This window comes from Centroberyx affinis, unplaced genomic scaffold (assembly GCF_046629955.1).
Source record: "Centroberyx affinis isolate AG114_WGS23_722 - 3 ecotype Tasmania unplaced genomic scaffold, CSIRO-AGI_Caff_v1 ptg004932l_1, whole genome shotgun sequence".
Lineage (NCBI taxonomy): Eukaryota > Metazoa > Chordata > Actinopteri > Beryciformes > Berycidae > Centroberyx > Centroberyx affinis.
Window position 1 is genome coordinate 44,504 of NW_027282424.1, and position 22,788 is coordinate 67,291.

The 22,788-nt window shown below is 39.7% G+C and overlaps 1 protein-coding gene across 2 annotated transcripts in view; it reads left to right on the forward strand.

The window, feature by feature from the left end:
* The window catches only part of cwc27 (CWC27 spliceosome associated cyclophilin), a 41,239-nt gene extending 21,473 nt beyond the window's left edge, over positions 1–19,766 (forward strand). For both annotated transcript variants that reach the window (XM_071545479.1, XM_071545478.1), the window contains exons 12-14: positions 9,754–9,863; positions 9,988–10,094; positions 19,133–19,766. In XM_071545479.1, coding sequence (XP_071401580.1) covers positions 9,754–9,863; positions 9,988–10,094; positions 19,133–19,295 — 380 coding nt within the window. In that variant the 3' untranslated portion in view covers positions 19,296–19,766. The remainder of the gene's footprint in view (positions 1–9,753; positions 9,864–9,987; positions 10,095–19,132) is intronic.
* The last annotated feature ends 3,022 nt before the right edge of the window (positions 19,767–22,788 follow it).

Below are 22,788 nucleotides of genomic sequence, written 5' to 3' on the forward strand. Positions count from 1 at the left end.
CTAGTGCTAGCATCTTCTGAACTTGCTTGTGCCATGACTGCCTCCCCACCATAGACAAGAAAATGGAAGAAAGCATGTCAGAATCTACAAGAAGGCGGCACTGTGTTTTTGAAGGCAGTCAGTCAAGTGATGAGTGTCCTATGGCACTGGCCATTTCTGCCTTCTCCAACAGAGGCTGGTCCTGCAGCAGCTCAGGTCCCTGGTCCCTTCCTTATTTTGCATACCAGGCTTACATAGATGTGGATGACACCATTATATCCCTGTTCCACAGGGCTTACTCCCATCTGTATAGCCCTGGAAATATGGAGAGAATCATGTTCTTTGACTTTGACTCCAGTGCTTTTAACATCATCCAGGCCTGCCTGCTTGGGGAGAATCTAAGAGTGATGCTGGCGGACGATACCATGGTATCCTGGATTACTGATTACCTCATGTGCAGGCTGCAATTTTCCTCCGGGGCAGTGTGTCGGACAGGGTGCAGATGACCCCAGGGGACTGTACTCACCTTTCTTGTTCACTTTCTATACATATGACTTCACATTTAACAACCAAGGAATATAGTGTAGTGGAGAGCTTCATCAGGTGGTGCAAGGAGAACCACCTGCAGGTCAGCATCAGAAAGATGAAGGAGTTGTTTGTGAAGCTCTCGCCTCTCGAGCAACTATGTGTGCAGGATAGAGTTCCCCAAAAAGAGGTGTTCCCCGACATCTCTGGGATTCTGACTCGCAACATATGTTCTTTTCTACTATGCGAGTCTGCTCTGGAGAAAAGGTGGCGCAAGTACAGTGGCCACCTTGTGTTTTTGAATAGGGTTGCCTTCAGTACTCACTATAATGACTATCTTTATTTTATTTAGCCTAACTGATATTGTATTCAATATAGGCAACCACTTAGGCCTCAAGCCATTTCCAAATGATAGCCATTGGTATTGAATTCAAATCAAGTAAAAACACAGATTAGCCTATTATAGGCCTAAAGACCAAACGACGCAATGATGCAAGTCCATATAATATGCAAATTAATAAAAGGCAATTTATTAATTAGCAATCAAGGGCTTATCTATATTCAATAGAGATTACAATTTCACAACTAGCTGATGATACCACTCTCTTCCTAGACAACAAAAAACAAGTATCAATTGCCCTTGAACAAGTATCAGTTGCCTTTGATGCTTAATGTTTGATTCTGAATCATCAAGATTCCATCAACAGGCTTTGCTGTCATGGAAATTATGCTTCCAATAGAGCTCCCCAAGAGCTCTATTGTGGAATAACAGGGATATAGCTAGTGAGAACAAGTCACTGTTCCTCCCTAGTTGGTACAATAGAAACATCATCTTTGTGAGAAAGCATTCTTCACTTGTTTGTAGAGTGCAGTACTGTAAAGAACATTTGGAAGGAATCTGTAATTATATTTTTGACAATTTTGATGGCAGCCACTACGAATTCACAGCTAGTGACATTATTTGTTACTCAAGCCGTGCAAACAAATCCGTTGAAATAGTGGTTAACTTCTCAAATTTGGTTCTTTATTCATAAACAGAAATTCCAAAAAAAGATGTATTTTGATAGACTTCAAATACCTCCTACAATCCTTGAGAGTGATAAGTTATTGCCTGCATGATGCTCCTGCCTGCAGCACAGAATGCATACATAAGAATATTTTTTCAATTTTTTCCTCTCAACAAAAGAGATGACCCATGCTTGAGACCAGGAGGCAGACAAAACTGCATGTTAGCAATGTAACAAGATGAAAGTGCTCTTCGTCAGAGGAACCCGACGGCTTTTCCAGTCACGAAGGGAATAATCTGACGTTGACTATTACGGCTTTGTCTTCTTTCCACTTCGGGATAATAAAACATAAAAACAAACACCATGCCAAATCGAGTGTAGCACCCACAACAGTAAGCACACTAGCATAAATCACCCGAGCTGGTTAAAAAGTAGTACGCTATACTGAAATACCGACTTCTCTAAGGGAAATGAAATGATAAAAGCAATTATACTTGTGACTAAAAAGCCCTAAATCAATTACTAGATAAAATTCAAGGCTAAAATTTCAGTTTCAAATATTCCAAAAGCATCAAGATGCTGTGACATCAGCTTCTTCAGTTATCTGTCTGACTTGGTGACCCTGCTTATTGAATTGGCCCTCTGCGTGGAATTTCTTGAAGCAGAATTACTCAGCCAGATAATTCCAAAAATGATTGTGGCTCTTCATATGACAGGTCATTGGTTATTATATAAGTAACTCATATATAACTGAAATTTGACTTTTTTTTTTTCAAAACATTCAAGTACATTCATTTATTTTTCAGTTATCTTGCTGAGCAAAATTTTATTTTTTTATTGTTAACAATTTGATAGTTAACAAAATAAAAAAAAAAAATAATGTTAAATAATCATAAATTCACAATTTATTAAGGATGGTTATTAAAAAGTATTACCAGCATGTTTGCCATTGTACTCGACCGTCTATGAAAACAATAGTGTGTCTATTTGTGTCGTGTAATGCCAACAAAAAGATAAATGATTGATTGGGTTTATCCTACAGGCCCATAGGCATTTAAGGTCATAAAATGGCCTTCTTTTTGAATGTGAGATCAATATAACTACAGTTTAATACAATTTACCACAAGTGTTACTACTACCACTTCCACAGCTACTACTATTAATAATAACCTCAAAGTCAAACCTTCTCTCAGATGTTACTTTTTCTGCCTGGATGCTATTTTGTAAACCCAAAACATGTCATTATACATGAACATTTGAGGGGCAGGAATATTTGTTACATCTGTTGTCTGGATGCTGTGGACTTGACCCTTGCACGCCTTTCTACTCATTGGCAATCTAGGAATTTTTACTTTTTCTGTTGTTGGCCTTATTCTAAGTGACTCTATAAAAATGCCATTTAAACCTAAAATGTGAATGTAATAATGTCTTCATGCAAATAAAATACACGGCTAGTAGTACCGTGCCTGAGATGAGTAATATCAGCTAGATGATTAGTAGTGTAGAGGACTAGCTTGCTATTCTCATCTCAATCTGTTGTATATCTTTATTGTTGACCATCCCATCCACAGTTTTGTATGGAATCACAAAAACCCGTTTCTCATCCTGCTCCAGCAGCAGCTGCCCATATGTCTGGCATGTGCATGGCGTCCTACTCGATTGGGGTGAAAAGCAAATACACTCTTCAGAATTCACCAACAGCTAAAACATACATTTGTGCCTTTTTGAATTATTTTTTTCAACAGACATCTCTTCAATTTTCAACACATAAATTATAGCATGTTCCTCTAGTCTGGTTTTCTCTTTCTTGGCATAACTATTGGTTTTTAGAGCCAAAAATAAGAGAGACATTCTAAAACACTGTCCATTTAATACCCACCCTAAATGATGTGGCAACATTCTTTATACCACTTAGATATTATACAGGTTATGCCTGTGTGCTTTGGGAATTTTATTTCACTGGCGCCTTGTCAGTCATATTGTTGATTTAGAAGACATTTTGTAACAAAGAGTGATATTTGAAACATCAATTTACCTGTTATTAATATTAGCATGTATGTTGCTGTTGTGCTTTCACCTCAACATATTCCACAGCTTTTGATGAGGGGGACAGCTAACTCTCACTGGACACTCATACATTTTATTATGAATGGGATATTATAATATTTATACAGTGCATTACAGTAACCCCACTACTATTATAATGTTTATTCTTGTTACACCTGTATGTAATGCAGCCCTTTCAATGTGAGCCAATATGCAGAATTACTTGCATCACAGCTGCAGTCTGAATCATTAGTTGGTTGCATTTGACAGTGGTTGATTTAGATAGTCGGTGTTGACCTTGAAACACTAATTCTCTAAATTATTTTTGATGTGTCTGTTGATTGATGATGAACAACAATGCCGTTTCGCTGCTCAGGGCCATGCTGCTTTGACTTTTCTTGGAAAAAGTGTTGAGTGTTGAAAGGGGAAAGGCAACCTCCTCCCCAGAAGAAGAGGCATTTGTCGTCCACAACAATCCTCGGTTGCTACAACATGAGCAGCTTGATTTGTAGCTCTCTTGAGCCCAGGTGACAGGAGAGGGGAGGAATGTAGTTAGAAAGGCCATCAAACTCAAAGATAGTACTTAGTGACAACAGCTGGAGAAGGTGATGTGTGTTCCTCATGTAGGACCCCAGGGCATCATCACTCAGCATCCTGCATGTCACAGGCTGCAACAAGGAGGCAGAGCATGAGAGGTGACTGGGGGAGAGATGGAGGGAGATCACTTGTTGCTTTCATAAATCAAGGGAAAAGATTTGCACCTCAAGCAGCAAGGCAGACTTCTGTGTTGACTCCAGGGAAGTGAGGAAAGTGTGGCATCCACATTTTTCAGGGTTGTGTTAAGGGATTCAAGTGATTGCGCAGTATTTGGAGCCTTCATAGCCTAAAAGCTTTGTGAAACAAGAGTAATTGCGTGGTTTCCTGGACTGAAATGATAGCCATCCACTCCAAACACCCTGTGGGACTTAAGCCTTTTTTTACTCAATTAAGTTCCTCCTGAGGTGAACTTACAATTTCTCCCAAAAAACAGCCTTCTTTCTCCTACGCAAGTAATTTTACTACTATTATAGGCAGCAGTAGCAGTTGTTGCCATACCACGATAGAGCTGGTAGTCCTGATCATAACCATAACAGTTATGGAACTATGCACCAAACGTATGACAAGTGAAGTACCTTCCGCTATGGGCAGGACCATAAGTGTAATCAAAATACTTAACATGTTAATTATAAGAAATAAATAATTGCTACTTAAAGGATATTTCTGTTTTTTTATTTTCCTAGGTTTTGCCATCATGATGATTGATTGTGTTCAAAATTGCGTCACTTCACTGTAGAGCTTTACGTACCTGTCGTTTGAAGGGAGCGCTACTTTCCAATACACTGGAATTATCCTTTAATTTTTGCACTGATATTATAAGGCTGTTAGTTATATTTCCATTTCTTTATTTGTGTTGATGAAAGAAGAGCATTCTCAACTGTTTGGTATCAATATCTACAGTATCATGTACTTAACCAACAGTCTAGAGAGAAAATCTTACTTCCATTCTTTTGGACAACCAGTTACCACACCATATTTCACCATTTGAAAATGTCACCTTGTGCTGTTCTAATAGTAATGAAAAAAGCTAACATTGCCAAATTTAATATGTAAATGTTTGCACCTTTTGGACATTTCCACTTCAGAGCAACATACTATGCAGAGACTTGAGTGTGAACTCAGCTGAGCTTGAACCTTTGAATACCAGACTCTACAATTGCTGCTTGATCATTTATGTACAAGAAGGCTCGGCTTCATAGCAGCCTGATTTGTTTGACTTAAAAGATAGTATATTCTTTGCTTGTTCAGTACTTACAATCAATACGAATATGGTAGTAAAATGAGATTACCTCCATGATGCATTGCTAAAAGATTTTTAGCCTGTGATTACATTACAATGATACTACTGTATCCTTTGTACACACCAGTATTCCCACTATTCTCACACCAGCCCTTCCCGAGATAATGCTCCACTGTTAAGTAGAGCAACATTCATAGCATGGTACCCCTTAATAAATTACAGACACTGGACTTCTATGTTACATCATTTATTTTGTCCTACTGAATGTGTCATGGCAACTAGTCAGAATTGCCTTTGCTTGACTAGTCAGGTGAAGCTGTCCCAGGGCTTGTGCGTGACATCACAGTTTGTTGTGGAAAAAAAAAAAGAGACTGCTACCAGCCAGCAGACTATGCTCACTGTCTGCCACTCTGTGACTTCACAGCCTATGCGTCTGAGCTGGGAGATTTTCAGAAGCACATTAACAACTTCAGACACCAATGTCAACATGCTGATTGTCTCTCCTTTCATTCATTATAGTCCCTGGTGAGAGACTATTTCGCACATAGAGGAGGACAGTGTGGTGGAAAACTTTTCCCAGCATTGCCGTCGACCCTGTGCCTTTACTCTCCACCTACATTTGTTGACTTGCTGGTCATACCTCTTTATGTCTGGTACCAGTGTACAGTAGTGTACTTCTGTTCAGTTTTCCATTTTAGGCCCTCATTCTCCTATGTAAGAGAGACCCTTTGTATTCTAGAATGCTCAAGCTATAGAATTTGAAAGAGTGTGGAAATAGAAGGAAAATACCATGATCCATTACTATATTTCAGTCACATCTATTTGGTGGCCAACATTTCTCTTTTTTTCTGACTTGTGATTAAACAGTTTAAACAGGTCAAAGAACTGCACATATGCTCCTGTTCCCTGTCTCTGTTTAGGTTTGATGGTGTCTTTCCTTGCCTGGGAGTAATCAATGACATAACGTTTAGGTGTGCAATCGCTTCAATAATGTAGGTCACCTCTGAGCAAGATAAAGTGAGGGGTTAATAGGTTAGGGCCTCTGTACGCTGCATCTTTGTGAAAGTTGCCTCTAGTATGGATTCATGCAGAGCATGTCAATCAGAGATGAGAAGACCGGGCTGTTTTCGCCCCAGCTTTTCACCTCTGATATTATCATGTCTCCCATCATGTATGGCAGCAACAGTCACAGCTTGACAAGCTTTACTTCCTTTTATCTTTTCTCTCTGATCATGTTCCGCTCATTTTCTTAACTGCTCATCTGTCAAGTGTCTGAAAAGAGATGAAGCAGTGGTAATTTTTTTTCTCTATAAACGTAGTCCACTTGTAGCACCAGAGAACTTGAATGTCTCAATGCAGTATTTAACTCCAGGGCTATTTTTTGTTTAAGGGGTCATCATTGTGTTCGTATAATGTACTCAGACTATTTTTATGACTAAATCCTTCTTGTAGTGAAAGCGTGTATTACTATGGGCCAGGGATGATCAATTTTGAATTTGGCAGGGGACAAGAAAAAACATGTAGTCACTAAGATGGCACTAGAAGGTGTATGTGAACTGGGCCTCACACAACTTTGCTAAGCTATCATAGCGGAACCAAAACCTTCTTTAGTGTAATTTATTTGCACAGTGATAAAACATAGAAGTGAAATGATAAACAGTGATACAATACCACAGTACAAACACAAAGAAAATGAAAAAATACACATTTGTGCAGGTGAGCTAAAAAAAAAAAATAGCAAGGCCTTGTATAAACAAAAAAAATCTTTAAATTAACAGTGACTAAGTCACTAAGATAGAGCTGGAAAGTTATTGTAACGTGTCCATGTGCTCTTCTGAAAGCACATAAAATGATATGAAATGATGTACGTATTTAATGGTCAAAGATGTAAAATTTAAAGCCCTCCATATAAAACATATTCATAGGTTCATTTAGCTATATTCATTTAGCTATCTACGATGGCTAAATTTTTCCAGTGGTAGCGCACGGTATATCTCAGTTTTCGTCAAAATGTGGTCTGAGGACCACAAGGAAAATCACAAAAAACGTAATTTATTTTCATATTATCACAATGAGGTCATATATCAAGAGAATATGTATTGTGATTGTAGGTTTCAGTCTCCCCACGGTTATCTGTACCTCTTACCATTTTGTGTCAAATTGGAAAATATCAAGATTTCCTCAGATGGTACCCCCATTTGGTAGTAAAATGTTTGAGAGAGCTTGATGTAGCTAAACTAACGTAACTACTGAGATAGCTGCCAGATGCTTTGTTGCAAATGGCACAATCGACCAAGGAGTAATAGTGTCTGGTAGCCATCTTTGATTATGTTTAGCAGTAAATTTGGCTCCACTTCTCTTCAAGTGATTTTCAAGCCTGCAGCCACAATGAGTGTAGACAGTAAATCAACTGAATTTGATATACTTGACAATCATGTTGTGTTGAATATTTTTGTGAAATGCTTTATGATTTCTTGATTTGATAGTCATTGCGGTCTAGGATTTATCATACACTACATGGCCAAAAGTATGTGGACACTAGTGTTGGGCGAAGATAGGACTAGATAGGACGAATATATCAGCTATCAGCGATTGGCTGAGTCCATCGCCGGTTGATTTTTTTTGGCAGATTTATTTGGCAGATTTTTGTCATTTTATTTTGCTAATTTAATGGTCTAATTTAATGGTAAATAATTAACCTGTAAAGCGCAATTCAAAGCGTGCGCGAATAGGACCTGGCAGTTGGAGTTGGGCCATATTATGCACGTTCTTGTTGCACTGATTTTCGACGAGTCTTTCACAAAACAGGGCAGTGAGTGACTAAATGACAATCAAGCCATCTTTAGTGGTTGCTGTCCGATCGATTGGTGCTGAAAAGCAACGTCAATTCATAAATCATATTTGAGAACTAGACCAAAAACTGTATGTGCAGTTGTGCACCCTGATCATTTAATAGCATAATATGTTATCCCCACCTGTTTGTTCATTTGGAGGCTGCAAGCGGAGGCGTCCTTCATTTGATGCCATCGGACTCTTTTTCAAATAGTGTTGGACAGCTGTCAATCTTTTGCCGGCACTACTCGTTTGCAAAGACGTCAAATTACTTCATTTAGGTCCTTTGGCTTCCCAGTTTCGTCCGGTTTAAAACCAAAATAATCCCAAATAGGGGATTTTGTATTCTTTTTGGCAACAAGCTCTTCCATGATTGTTCACTGAAGATGGCGTGTGGGGAGTGGAGGACTCCCCCGCCCCCTGCATGCGCCACACACACCTGCGCGAATATATCGGCAATCGCCGGTTGATGGGCTGACGGTGGCCGGTTGGAAAATTTTAACATATCGCCCAATCCTAGTGGACACCTGCTCACCAAACATCTCATCCAAAATCATAGAGATTAATATGGAGTTGTTCCCACCTTTGCTGCTATTACTCTCCACTTTTCTGGGAAGGCTTTCCACTAGATGTTGGAACATTGCCGTGGGGATTTGCTTCTATTCAGCCACAAGAGCATTAGTGAGGTTGGGCACTGATGCTGGGTGATTAGACCTGGCTCGCAGTTGGCGTTCCAATTCATCCCAAAGGTGTTTTATGGGATTGAGGTCAGGGCTCTGTGCAGACCAGTCAAGTTCTTCCACAACAATCTCAACAAACCATTTCTGTATGGACCTCGCTTTGTGCAGGAGGGCATTGTCATGCTGAAACAGGAAAGGGCCTTCCCCAAACTGTTGCCACCAAGTTGGAAGCACACAATCGTCTAGAATGTCATTGTATGCTGTAGCATAAGATGTAAGATTTCCCTTTACAGGAACTAGGGGACCTAGTCCGAACCATGAAAAATAGTCCCAGACCATTATTCCTCCTCCACCAAACTTTACAGTTGGCACTGTGCATTTGTGAAGGTAGCGTTCTCCTGGCATCTGCCAAACCTAGATTTGTCCATCGGACTGCCAGATGGTGAAGCATGATTCATCACTCCAGAGAACGCGTTTCCAGAGAGAGAACACAGAGAACACTGCTCCAGAGTCCAATTGCGGCAAGCTTTACACCACTCCAGGTGACACTTCCTAATCTTAGGCTTGTGTGCAGCTGCTCGGCCATGGAAACCTGAACTTAACTGACCAACAGTTCTTTTGCTGACGTTGCTTCCAGAAGGAGTTTGGAACTCAGTAGTGAGTGTTGCAACCGAGGACAGACGATTTATCGATCCCGTTCTGTGAGCTTGTGTGGCACCACTTCGCGCCTGACCTGTTGTTGCTCCTAGACATTTCCACTTCACAATAACAGCAGGGGTGTCTGCATGCTTTTGGCCATGTAGTATATGGTGTATCTTGTATAGTAATTTCTCTCTTGTCTCTCCAGGTGATAAGAAGCCATCCAATGAGGCTGTGGCGGAGTATCTGGAGGGACGGAAGAAGTACGAAGAGCAAAGGAAACAAAAGTTGAAGAAAGGTTCCACCCGAGAACAGCAGGTAAAAGAACTCAAATTGTTCAATATTCACTTCACTTGTACTGCAAATTATTTCAGTGGACAGAATGGCCACAGTTAAGAATGGCCCATATCCGTTAATAACATTTGACCTTTTTGTCTGATAGACACTGGCCCTACTAGATCGCTTCAAGTCCAAGCTGTCGTCAGCCATCACTGAAGCCCCAGAGGAGGAGGACGTGGATGAGCTTGGAGAGGATGACGACAGAGGATGGTCAGTGGGCTCCATATCATATGAGAATATAAGTTGCCTTTTTGTTTTTGTCTTAGTAGAACCAAAACATTCTCAAGTTTAGTTTAATGCAGTTTGCTGTTGATGTTAACATAAACATGAAGCAATAATAAAATAGTGATAAAATACCAAAATAAAAACACAGAAATAAAAGGGAAAAACATACTAATTTATGTAGTTAGATTAAAAAACGGGATTGTAAAAACATCTCAGTAGAATAATGTGCAGATGCACATCCAAAGTACTTGGACTCGCAATCGGTGCTGGTCAGAAAAAATTTCTGTCAAAGAGAAGATGGAATTTATTGAAACATTTCACCAAAAAAAAGATTGAAACAAATAAACAACAAAACAGTTGTGGAAATGCTTGTTTTTGTCAAATGCCACATCAAAATTGATAACAACCCACACAGAACTCCAAATCAAATTTTGTTGCTAACGTTAACCTTGCTAACATTAATTAGCATTACCTACAGCTGCATTAGCCTTGTACTCCACACACTTGGCTAGTTACTGCTAGCTCCGATATGTGCCAACTTTACTGTTATAGCTAGTTACCGCTATTCAATAACATCGGTTTAGCTTGTTAGCTAAAACCAAAATATAATTCACCTTAGTAACATTAACATTACCATTATGTGACAATGCAACCCACAGCACAAAAAACTAACTAACGTAGGGGTCTCCAACCAAGTAATGTTAGCTCATGAAATACCAGTAAAGTTAGCTCCCTGCCTGCTTTTGAGTGGCTTTTGAATTTCCAACAACAACAAACATGAAAAAGGAGAGATACTAAAGTTTAATGTGTATGCAACACGTTTTTGTTAGTTATGTGCACAATACCGATCCAGACCTAGGCTAATGACAGACAGTTAGCAGTATAGCACAGTGTAGCTGACTACCCAGCAATGTGAATAGCATGCGGCTAAAAACATTAGCCAACATAATAGGCCTTGTTACATTCTCGCTGAAGAGCTCCGTGATTGCTTTGGCTACTTCAGAACCAACAGCATTTCAGTATGCAGTTCACTTGAAAGACTGTCCATCCTCTTCTGAAGCTCGCTTGACAATGAAGCTATGGCTGAGTCAATTTTGGCCAACACACTCTATTTTTTGATAGCTATCACTAGCATAGCCATGTTGGAGTTTCTCTTTTTCAGGTAAGTCTGATGCTTTGTGGCCTGGTTTTCAGTTTTCACCATGTTGAACCTTACACAGATAAAAAAAAAAATGATCGGGCTGTTGTATATAGTTGTTTTTTCATATTCTTCCTATTAGGTTAGATTGATGAGTATAACTGTCTGTTACTACTTTACTTTAGAATGACCTTTCTCTGTAATTAATGTAATTTCATACCAACCTAAATTAGCTGGATATTTGTGCCAGTAGTGCTTTGTTCAGTGAAGCCTGCAGTGACGCATGTTCTAAACTTTGTTATAGTGTAGAAAGTACGAGGGGGGGCTACACTGGATTACCAAAGAGACAATAAAATAACTGCCTTGTCAGCGATGTTGCTAAGCTCTAAATCACAAGACACTCTCTGTAGCAAATATTAGTAGCAGCACTCAACAGCATGTGAGCACACCACAGTCCTCACTGCTCCTGGAGAGGTCAGGAAACAGTTTGGCAAACGCGCTGCTTTGTGGACTGGGAAGTTCAAGCATGAGGAGTTGGCACCTGAAGGCCTCTTTCACTTGCTTCTGCCCAGTTTACATTCTGTTATTGCTATTGATAACTTCATGGAACATGGTGAACGCAGAAGAAAAAGTTGGATTATTATAGTAAGAGCAGCATAGATGAGACAATCAAACGGTCAAAAGTAATGCTGATTCTACATGATAATTGTAACTGCAAAAATTTCCACCTCAGACTGGGGAAGATGGACCTGGCCTTGATCAGATCCATAGCTTTCTCCAAACACTGATAAATGTGTGTGAAAGTTCAAGTTGTGTGCATGCGTGTGTCAAGTTGGGATTTCAGCCCACAGCCACTAGATTGGCCATCAGGAAATCAACCCTGACGCTGTGTTTTCCTCTCATATTCTGTTTTTCACCAAAGATCTCAAAGTCTAACTATATAGAGTAGGGGTTTGAAATGAATACCATGTGTTTGAATTCAAGGAAAGTGTCTGTGTGTGAGAGATTTAGAATAACAAAACCTGTAGTTGCTATTAGTCTCAAGGAGCCCCCTTGAAGTAGTCTGTCTGTGTGTCTGTGTGTGGGGGCCCTAATGAATTTGAGAGAACCCTTGGCTGGCCTTTAGAGCCTCTCCCAGCCATAGACACCTCACTGTGCCGCCCCCGCCAGGTATGGGGAGGAGGGAGGGACAGGGGCAGTAGCATAGCAGTCCTAGAAAAACACCAGTGGGAAGTCTGTGCCACTCTAGGAGCACTGTGAACAGAATGTGGGTTACAACAGGTCAGACACTGGAAGTCAAGTCTGGGCCAGAGGAGGTAAACTATTCCATCTGTGTCTGTGTCTACAAATTCTAACTCTCCCACTACATCCCCCCACCCCCACCCCCCCGTCTCTGCTAACACACACAAACTCCACACTCTCATTGCAAAAGTCCACACTCTCATTGCAAAGAGCCCCCCATTGCACTCACCCTCCCTTCTGTACCCTACCTTAATTCCCACCTCCTACTTGAGGAAAAAAAAGTACAAGAAAAATAAATTCAGGAAAGGCTTCTGTAGCCTTGCATCATGGCAGAAGAGAGTAGTTTTGATAAGCGGGGAGCCCTGAATGCTGGGTTTCTAGATCCCGTCTCAGGCTGTATAACCATGGGCGATATGGCCGGCAGGCTGTCATCACTAAGACTGCTAGACAAATTATCAGAGGCGGCCCGCTCGCACGGCAGGAGTCCTCAGGGTCTGCCAGAGTCTAGCCATGACATTCTAGATGAGCTGTCACAACTCCTGCCGATTTCAAATGAACACAGGAGGAGAGAGTGCGCAGCACACACAGGCAAAACAACACACACTTACACACACACACAGACTGACACACTAACACAACCACACTTTCCGCCTGTGCACACAGCCAGAGAAATGGGCAGACAGACACATACCACATGTTATCCATACTAGACAAGGCATCAAATACAAAATATTTTGTTTAACACGCTCATGAATTTCTTTTGTTTGATACACTGAAGCTCAATAAAACACACTTGTGCACGTAGGCACAATCTACACACTCAGACAAACACTAGGAGGCCTATTCATACAAGGACATGTTTAAATGTGATTTCTTTAGCAGATAAGAAAGACCTGTTGATCATCAACTTTAACTCTGTCTGGATGGAACATCAAGTTAGTCTGTAAAGCAAATTTTACTAATTTGAACCAAAACTAAACCAAACTCTAGATTAGAATATCAGTTGTATCAACAATCCTGGTTGAAGATATTCTCTTTTTATTTTTTATTTTTTGAATAACTGCCTCATAAACCCATGTGGGCTGGGGATTTTTGGGGAATTTGATTTTCAGAGCAGAATTATTTTTTTAAACCAGTTAAATGCACAATCACCCCTTGACAGCCAGGTGGTATCTCCACATGATGCTCCATAGTAAATGTATGCCATCAGATCCCAAAGCCAACTGGCTTTATTCATTTATGTATTTATTTATTTATTCAGCCTCACCATTAATATGAATTTGCTGATCAGACGTGCTGCACTTCTTTCTAATTTTCCTTTATTTGCTTTCCCTTGGCCTTTGTGTCATAAAAACTGAAAAGTGTGGGCTGTCGATCTCAAATACATGTTACCTTAGTACAAATCCCTCTGTGCTGAGCAGATGTGTCCACTTGATGGACAACAGTGACCTGTTTAACCCTCTTGAAGTTATGCCTGTGCTTTCACTCCGTGCTTTACTTCCATTTCCTCCCTATAGCAACAAACTCTGAGTTTAATCAACAACTCTCTGACTGACACTGCTGATCTTTTAGATCACACTTCTGTTTCACCTCTGTTTCTCAGTCTAGGTGTATTAGAAAAATTTGGTTGATTAAGGTTGAAACATTTGGCGGTTAGCCTACTTCTGTCCTGTAAAGCTTTGACAGGCAGGTCAAATTAGATGGTTGTCTATTTTGTTCCATTAGCAAAAACTACGCCAAATCACTTTTTTTCCCAGAGACAGAAAAAAAATGTAAGTAATTGTTATTATGTGTCAAATGTGATCTCACTGTCTTTGAACTGGGGTGAAGCTTAGTAAAGGAACCATGGAATAAGATTTGTTGTATGGGCAGTTTTCATTCAAAAAGCCACTCAACTCTTGAAAATTAGTACATCTTTTATTGTTAAATATTAATAGTAATTTTATTGTTGTTGTTTTTTATTGTTAAATAGTAAAGTACTATCCTACCTTGTCCAACTTTTGTTCTCAAAAAGAACAGAAGATATATTTAGTTTGTCTTTTTTTCTCTCACAAAAGTAGATTACATGGCTTGTCATGCCTTGTGAAATTTATTTGCAATGTGTATGCATTAAGACTAGGCCATCAAACCCAACTCATTAGGCCGTAATAGTCCACAATGCAAAAACTGGGTGCCTGTGCTTGACTCACCTCTCTTTGTTGTTTTCTTGTTTGTTGTGTAGAAATACTGACAATAGTCATAAAACACCTGCTAAAGAAATCATATCAATGGTAGAATATGCGTTTTATCTGCGGAGTGCCTCACACTGATATCTCCTGTGAGGAATGTCCTGATTCTTTAATAGGTCTTTGAGGGAAGAGAGACTGACTGGGGAAATGAAAGACACATGAGCATCTGTTCTCTGGCTACCAGCGCTTTCTTTCAGAATTTTTCAAATGCTATGACTTCTCAAACTACAGAATATAGGCCTCATATCTCTTAACTTTTAGTGGCAGGTATGTGCACAGAGAGTTTGAGCATCTGCCAGATTGCCCTCATCAAAGAAAGTGCTCTTTTGATGGTGATGATTTTAAAAAATTAACTACAATTTCATCATTTCAACATTTCTGTAAGCTTACTTGGTCTGCATTTCTGTATAAGAGGATCATGTGCACTGATGACATATTTTGGAGCCTTTACTTTTATGAAGACTGATCAAGTCAAACCCAGTTATGAAGCACACACATTTCACACAAATGATTCATTATAAATATACATGTAATTATCCAATTATCCATCTACAATAACTGCAAATCTATGGCATCCAGCTTCCTCAGTGCCGGAACTAGTTTTGATTATCTAAGCATCCTTTCATCTGTCTCATCTCTCATGTCTCCTCCATGGACCACATGTACAGCTGAGGTCTTAGGTTGGTATATCGGCACCGATATCATTGTAGTGTGAACGCTTGAGCAACAGGATATTGTTATAGTTTAGTGTCGCTCTAAGTGTGAATGGGCCTTTAGTCTTGTTAAAGATATATTAGCTTTTGGTTAAGATGTTAAAGAGTAACTAAACCCCACCCAAATCTGCGGTGAAGCCTGATGCCAATGGTGAAAAATAGGGTACTGAACTGGCCATCTGCTATTGGCTGGTCTTGGTGCCAGGTGGTGTCACCTTCTATAGAGTACAACAGGTGGTGACATCACCTGGCACAAAGACCAGCCAATAGCAAATGGCCTCTTATTTATATGTATGGTAAAGATCGAGAGCATCCATCATCTCACCAACCAATTAGTCCACAAAATGGGGAAAACAAGTTATTAGCAAAGCTATTAGCAAAAATATTAGACCCTATCTTACCAAACATTATCCCTCCTGACCAAACAGAGTTTGTTCAAGGACAGCCATCATACACTAATGTCAGACATTTACTAGGAGTCATTCAATATATAAAAACTAAGCAGCTAGATGCAATGTTAATTTTACTAGACGCAGAGAATGTGTTTGATTGCATTGAATGGTGATATCTGTTCAATGTGTTGAACAGATGTGTCGGTGACTGGGCCAAGCTATTATACACTAACCCGCAACATCAGTTTTAACCAATGGGATCAATTCACCTCCTTTTTTTGAACAGGGGCACTTACCAAGGATGTCCTTTTTCTCCTTTGTTATTTGCTTTGGTTAAGGAGCCTTTTGCAGAGAGTATACAAAGTCATCCAGCTATAAAAGGGGTTATTACAGACAAAAGAAAACATGATCTCTCTGTAGGCTGATGATGTAATATTATTTTTATGTAATCTTAAATAATCTGTTCTTAGGGTCTTCATAAGGTCATGGATGACTTCAGCAGCGGTGATCAGTTTTGAAAATGTTGTTTAATCCATTTAAATACCTAGCAGTACATATTCCCTACCATTTGAATGACATGTTGCAAACCAATTTGTACCCTGTTATACAGCAGGTTGAAATGGACCTGTGCAGATGGTCATCATGGTTGGGACGTATAGCTGCTGTAAAAATGAATATACTCCCTTGAATTTTACATTCAATGCAACTGATACCTAAATGTGCACCTAGTAAGACCTTTAGAGATTTACATAAAGCCATATCAAATTTTATCTGGAAAAACAAATGTCCTAAGATGAAACTGGAAAAACTTAACCTTCCAATTCAGGGAGGAGGTCTGGCTGTTCACAATTTTGAGTGTTATCATTGGTCAACACAATTGAAGTTTATATCTGAGTGGATGGCTCAGGATCCCAACCCTACATGGTTGGATCTTGAATCACTAGGTTGTACTTCTGTCTCTCTCTCTAGTCTCCCTTTCTTGGGAAATGTTAAAGGAATTCAAGGCATCAGTGAGATTTTTCTTGTCACAAATAATGTACCATTAAGTCATGGTACAGTGCTAAGAAAACACTCAAAAGGTCAACACAATACTCTTTCTGTACACCGATCCTCAACAATCCCAAATGTATTCCCTCTTGTATAGATGTTGGTTTTAAGGAATGGAATACACTGGGTATTCGGGTTATAAATGATATTTTTCATGAAAGCACTATGAAATCTTTTAAACATCTACATGAGTTATGGTAACTCTACATCTTATTACAGGGAGCATTCAGGACCTGATGAGTTTGATAGAATTGTGTACAATGTGTGTTTGTTGAAAAAGAAGACAATTAGCTTCACATATCAAAAGCTGATGTTACTCAGTATTGTCTCACATGTAATAGCAGGCAGGCTTGGGAACGAGACATGGGAGTCTCTATTGATGTTTCACAATGCAAATATATTGTTATCAATGCTAAAAAGACATGTAAATATAAAATACATGAAAGATCATTCAGATCTTAAAGACTACAAACTACCCCGTACATTAGGAGCAAATATGATGTGGGATGCTCTGGAGTCTGCCCAAAGTGTAAACAGCACACTGGAACTTATGTACACCTTATGTGGTCATGTCCAGAAATCTAAAAGTTTTGGTCTGAAGTAGCTACCCATATCTGTTACATTGTGAATATTATTTTAGAACCTGATCTGCTACAATGTGTACTTGGGTTGCATATGTATGCATGTGTGTATATGCATGTACTGTATATATGTGAGATATAAGATATAAGATATGTATATGTGTATGTGTGTGTGTACATATATAATATGCATGTATATTTTGTACATTTGGTCTGACTGTGAGTGTGTGTCTATGTATGTGTAGGCGGCTTCCTTATATTAGTACTTTGTGCCCTGTTGATTATGTGACCACCCATATATAATCCATATATAGTATATGCTGTGATGTTATATGGTGGCCTTATTTCTTTGTTGTTTTCCTCGTTTATATTATTGTAATCATAAATACAATTATTGAAAGAAAGGAAGAAAAAAAAAAAAAATCAGGTATGTTGCCCGCAGGTGGGTTGAAGCAAATAAATAGGCTTCATGAAGGTAAAGCCTAGCTACATCAGAAAAAACATCCACAGTGAAAAGTGGAAGTAGTGTTTCAAGAAGTGAGCAGTATTGGGCAAGTTGTTGTTACTCTTTCGTGTTAGCTAATGTTGGCTATATTTCATGCTATCCCAAGACGCAACAAAGACATGTACTTGGCAAATGTTTTGATGTAAGAACTAATGGCCAACTAATGGGTGCCTTGTACTTGGGACAGTGCATACAACATTTCTGGGAGGTTGCGGTGAGCACATATTTTACAGACATTTCAGCATGTCCAAACCCACTTTTGAACTGTTGTGCAATGAGACTGAACTTTTCGTCAGGCTGATCATGCCAAACCTACGTCAGTATTTATTCAACAAATGCAGTCCCATTGCTATTTATTGCATAATTTCTGAATTTACAAAAAAAAAACTATTCTGGCTCAAGCAAGCATAAAAATGTTTTGTGATACGAAGGACATTTTATCGAAATTTGCTGTCAGATGCTTTACTTCAATACATCATAATTTGTGTGAAAATAGTTGGATGGAAACTTAAGTTATGAGCCTAGAAAAAAGAACATGTTATTTGGAATTAGAATTTGGAATTAATTAGAATTATTAAAGAAAATGTTTTAAATGTAGTAGTAACAGTTATGAGGGAAACCTTTGAAGTGGGCGTGTCATCATCATGACCTATAAATACTCATCCTCACCTGTCATATTTCAGCATTGCCACAAATGTTAGGGCTTTATTAATTTTTGGAACAGCTTAGTCATAACTGTTGGGTTTATATAGTTCTTAACATAAGGATGGTTTAACATCTGAACCAAGGAACAGCATTACATTCCTGACTATTGAATATAATGTCAAACCTTGTCAAAATGTCAAACCTCACACCCAAATTCCCTTCAAAGTATGCCTATGCATGGTGTAGAGAATGCACAGCACTTGGCCAATCCACAAGTATTTTCAGTATTGATTTTTTTTGCTTAATGATAATTATGATCAGTAGCTGAAACTATTTTATCAGTCGGAATGATGGCAACGGTTTCTCAAGTTTTGATGTTTTTTTCCCTTGTGTTAATATGCTGTAATCAAATTGCTTAAGGCAAAAAGGGCCTAGCCTATAAGTAATAACTCTTCAGAATAGTGATTTAGTGGACCCAGACTAATCTATTGCTGTTCTTTGAACTCTTTCCGCCTCTCTCCATCTGATTTAGGATGGGCCATGTTCTGCAGTTTGATGAGCAAACCAGAAAAGTCAAGGATGCCAACATGCAGGACGAGGACACTTTTGAGATCTATGATCCACGCAACCCTGTCAATAAACGAAGGAGAGAGGAGAGCAAAAAGATCATGAAGGAAAAGAAGGCCAAGAGGTGAGGTCAAAAGGTCAAAGGTGAGGTCGTGTCCAGCCATGTGACTGAAGAACTGGTCATACAGCATCCTGCCTCTCCACGTTCCCAACACTTCAAACCAGTCACCCCCCTCCTCTGTTGAACAGTCTCCTGTCTTCAACATCTGGATTGAGGATGCTGACCTGAGTGCATACCATCCCTGTAATCTGTGATGGAAAGGCTTCTACACTTGGAACAGTTGTACCTAATGCAACACTCAGTTGCTTGTCAAGATTATTATTATGACTGTGGTTACAGTTATGATCATGGTTATGATTTGATTGTTTGGTTTTGGATAATGAAATCCTGAGGTTTTTTCATGTTAGTTGTTAAAACTGTTCTTTCATTAATTCTGTAGTCCAGTCCTTGAATGTATGCATTAGCCTTCAAAATAAATTACATTTGTAAACAGGCTGTTATCAATCTACAGTTTGCCTTGAAATTACAGACTGATTTACACACAGAAGTAAAAGAATGGAAAAATAATTTTGTTTTGGGTCTATAAAAGATTGTATTGCCGAAATTGTAAAGTCCTGCTTCACAATACAGGTAGCTGACCATCGTTACCGGTTGTGACCAGTCATACTATTCTGTCATTATATCAAGGTACCTTAAATACCCTACATATTCTGCATATTCATCTACTGGTGAGAAGCAGTGAGTTGAGGAGGAGTGGCAGACCCAGAGATGCTGGAGTTGAGTTAAAACTGCAGCACTGCAGACACCGCTCAGCCGCCGTACTGCATGATTACACATGACTGGAATCATAAAAACAGAGCTCTCTAACAGAAGTTTTGCAAAGTGGTATTAAACCCATTTTAATCCAATGATTCAGACCGAATAGCCCGTTGCCCCCCTCCATCTCTGATCCAATGTGTGTCAGTTAAAAAAGTTCACAACGGATATGAACTAGTCTCACTCAATCACTTCACCATAGCAATTTCACCAGATTGACGCAAGGTCCACATAACTGTGCTGCGGTAGAAACCAGTGATGATCTAACCCCCCTTTTTTCTACAGTATCTGTCATATTGTCTTGCTCAGGTCACCATTAGAGCAGTCTAGGCTTGTAAAAATGGTACTATTTAAAACAAAGCCTTTACCTTACTGTAGTGGTTTTGGGTAAATGATCTACCACTACCATGTGTGTGACCAGGAGCTGTATTTGGCCAGCACACTGTTTTTTACTGCACTTCTGGGATCATGCTTAAATTTTCATATGGAACAGGAAGGAGAGTTAATGTTACACTATGAGCCCAGCTCGGCCCGAGCTCCTGCAAATCTAAAACAGGTGATACAGTAATCTGACTGCCTGTATGCCCCTCTGGGTCTAGGTCATATTGCAATGTGCCACCAATGTATCATTGAGAGAAATTGTTGATATTTTTAAATTTTTTTATATTTTGTTGTTGTCTGTTGTCATCAAGATTCACAGAGATGCTGTAGTTAATTCCGAAGAGTATGGCTTTAACAAGGACATCCCTGGCCACCTAAATCAGTAATTGATGTTTAAAGGGGAGGGGGGGGGGGGGGGGGGGGGCAGTGAGTGGGACAAGACAATGTCACTCCTCCTCAGCACCACCAGGAGAATACTTAACATTCCCCAGCGTCACTGTGCCCAGCTCAAAGCAGGAAATACCACTCTTTGCTGCGGGTCACGTGACTGTCAGGGATGAGATGGAATGGTAATAGCATTATCATGCTATTCTACAACCACTATCTCCCTCTGCCCTTCTGGGTGAGGGCTATATATAGCCAACTAATCCTTTGCATCTCTTAGAAATACAACCCGCTCAAATACTTCTTCTTTTGTGATGGGGTTAAAGGCTACTTCCAGACTTCTGGAATTTGGGATTGTTTTTTCCTCTGTTCTCTTTATTTCTGTATATCCTCTGTGTTGGTAGATGAGATGACTACACAAAGGCACATGCATTTGCATTTAAACTTTCTTTCACACAAGGAGACATTTAAATATTCTCATCTGACAAATGAATGAATGATATCATATCGATGTTATTCTCTGTGTGGACACACTTCCAGGTGTAAACGTTCCTTTCTTGCTGTAACTCATATGCTGGGTAGGTGTGTGAGCAGCAGAGGCTGCCGCCAGACGACATGTTGTGGAATGGCCCACGTGCCTGACCCCTGAACTGCAGCCATGAGTCCTCTCCCCATGGCCAATTCCCAAGGGTGAGATGGAGGGAATGTGTGGAGGGAGAGAGCTGGGTAAGTTAGCGTGTGTTCATATGAGGGATATTGATGAGTTCGCAAGATCAAAGAGAAGATGGTTTGGACAGAAGGCACAGCAGATTTTCCTGGTTAATGGTTGGCCATTTGTGGAAGCCCAAGGACAAAACGCAGAGTTAATTTGTCTCTCGTGTGAAGGTGTCCTCGATGCCTACCAGCTATTTGTCTGTACCGTTAATACAGCCTGTTAATACAGAGTGATTAGATAAACTGAATCGGGGACGAAGGGCCCCCTTCCCTTTAATAGGGTTAACCTGGATAAATGTCCTTATGTCACAGATCATATTTCACTGCTACTTTATGAGATTTATTTTTCATAGGCCAGGTTTTTCTCTTCCCCCTCATACCCCTCCTTCCCTTTTTCCCCTCTATGAACAATATTCTCCAAAACGTGCTTCTTGGATTACACCAGAGCAAAATGAGCATGCGCCTTGTTAAGATATCCTGAGATGATAAAGGATTAGAAAACACACTTTGTTTGGCAGTGGTACTAAGCTCTGAGCCCGGAGGTTTGTTGCTCTGGTGTTGGTGGATCTGGGTCAACATGGCTATCACTAAGGCTACTTGGAGACACCTTGATAGAAACTGAGGGGTACAGGTCAGGAGAGATGGCAGCCAGAAGGAGAAGATGGGGCAGCACAGTGAAATGCAGAGAATGACTCTGTCGACCATTAACAAAAACATATTCATTCCCTTTGGTCTTGCCAAATACTGGGTCCAAGCAAGGCCTGCACATGAAATTCCCAGTGTCAGAGCAATTGGACGAGACTGATCAGGAATGAATGCTATTTCTCAGAAATTGAATGCATAGAGGGAAGCTAGTCAAAACAATAAATTAAGCCCAAGACTACAACCAAGACCAAGGTTAAACTCAAAAAAGCAAACCTCAGAAATATTTTACCTCGGACTGAATGAATATTTTGCATTGAATTACATGCAAGATGGTTGTTATCTAACCTCCTAGTTGGACTTTGTGGAAATATTTCCATTTAAGGTCTGAATGAATTTATTCCATATTTTGAGAGATGACTCGAAAATGATTGGTATTGTAGGTAAGTATAATATTGAATTCTGGTGTGAGCCCACAAACATATGGCTTGTTAGGGCCATAATGTGGCTTGGCTCTTTGACTTTAACATTAAAACTAACACCAGGCAGCCATGGTTACTACTACTGGCAGTCATATTAAAAGAACACAGTTTTAATGATTTATTTTCACGTTTTTTTCTTAG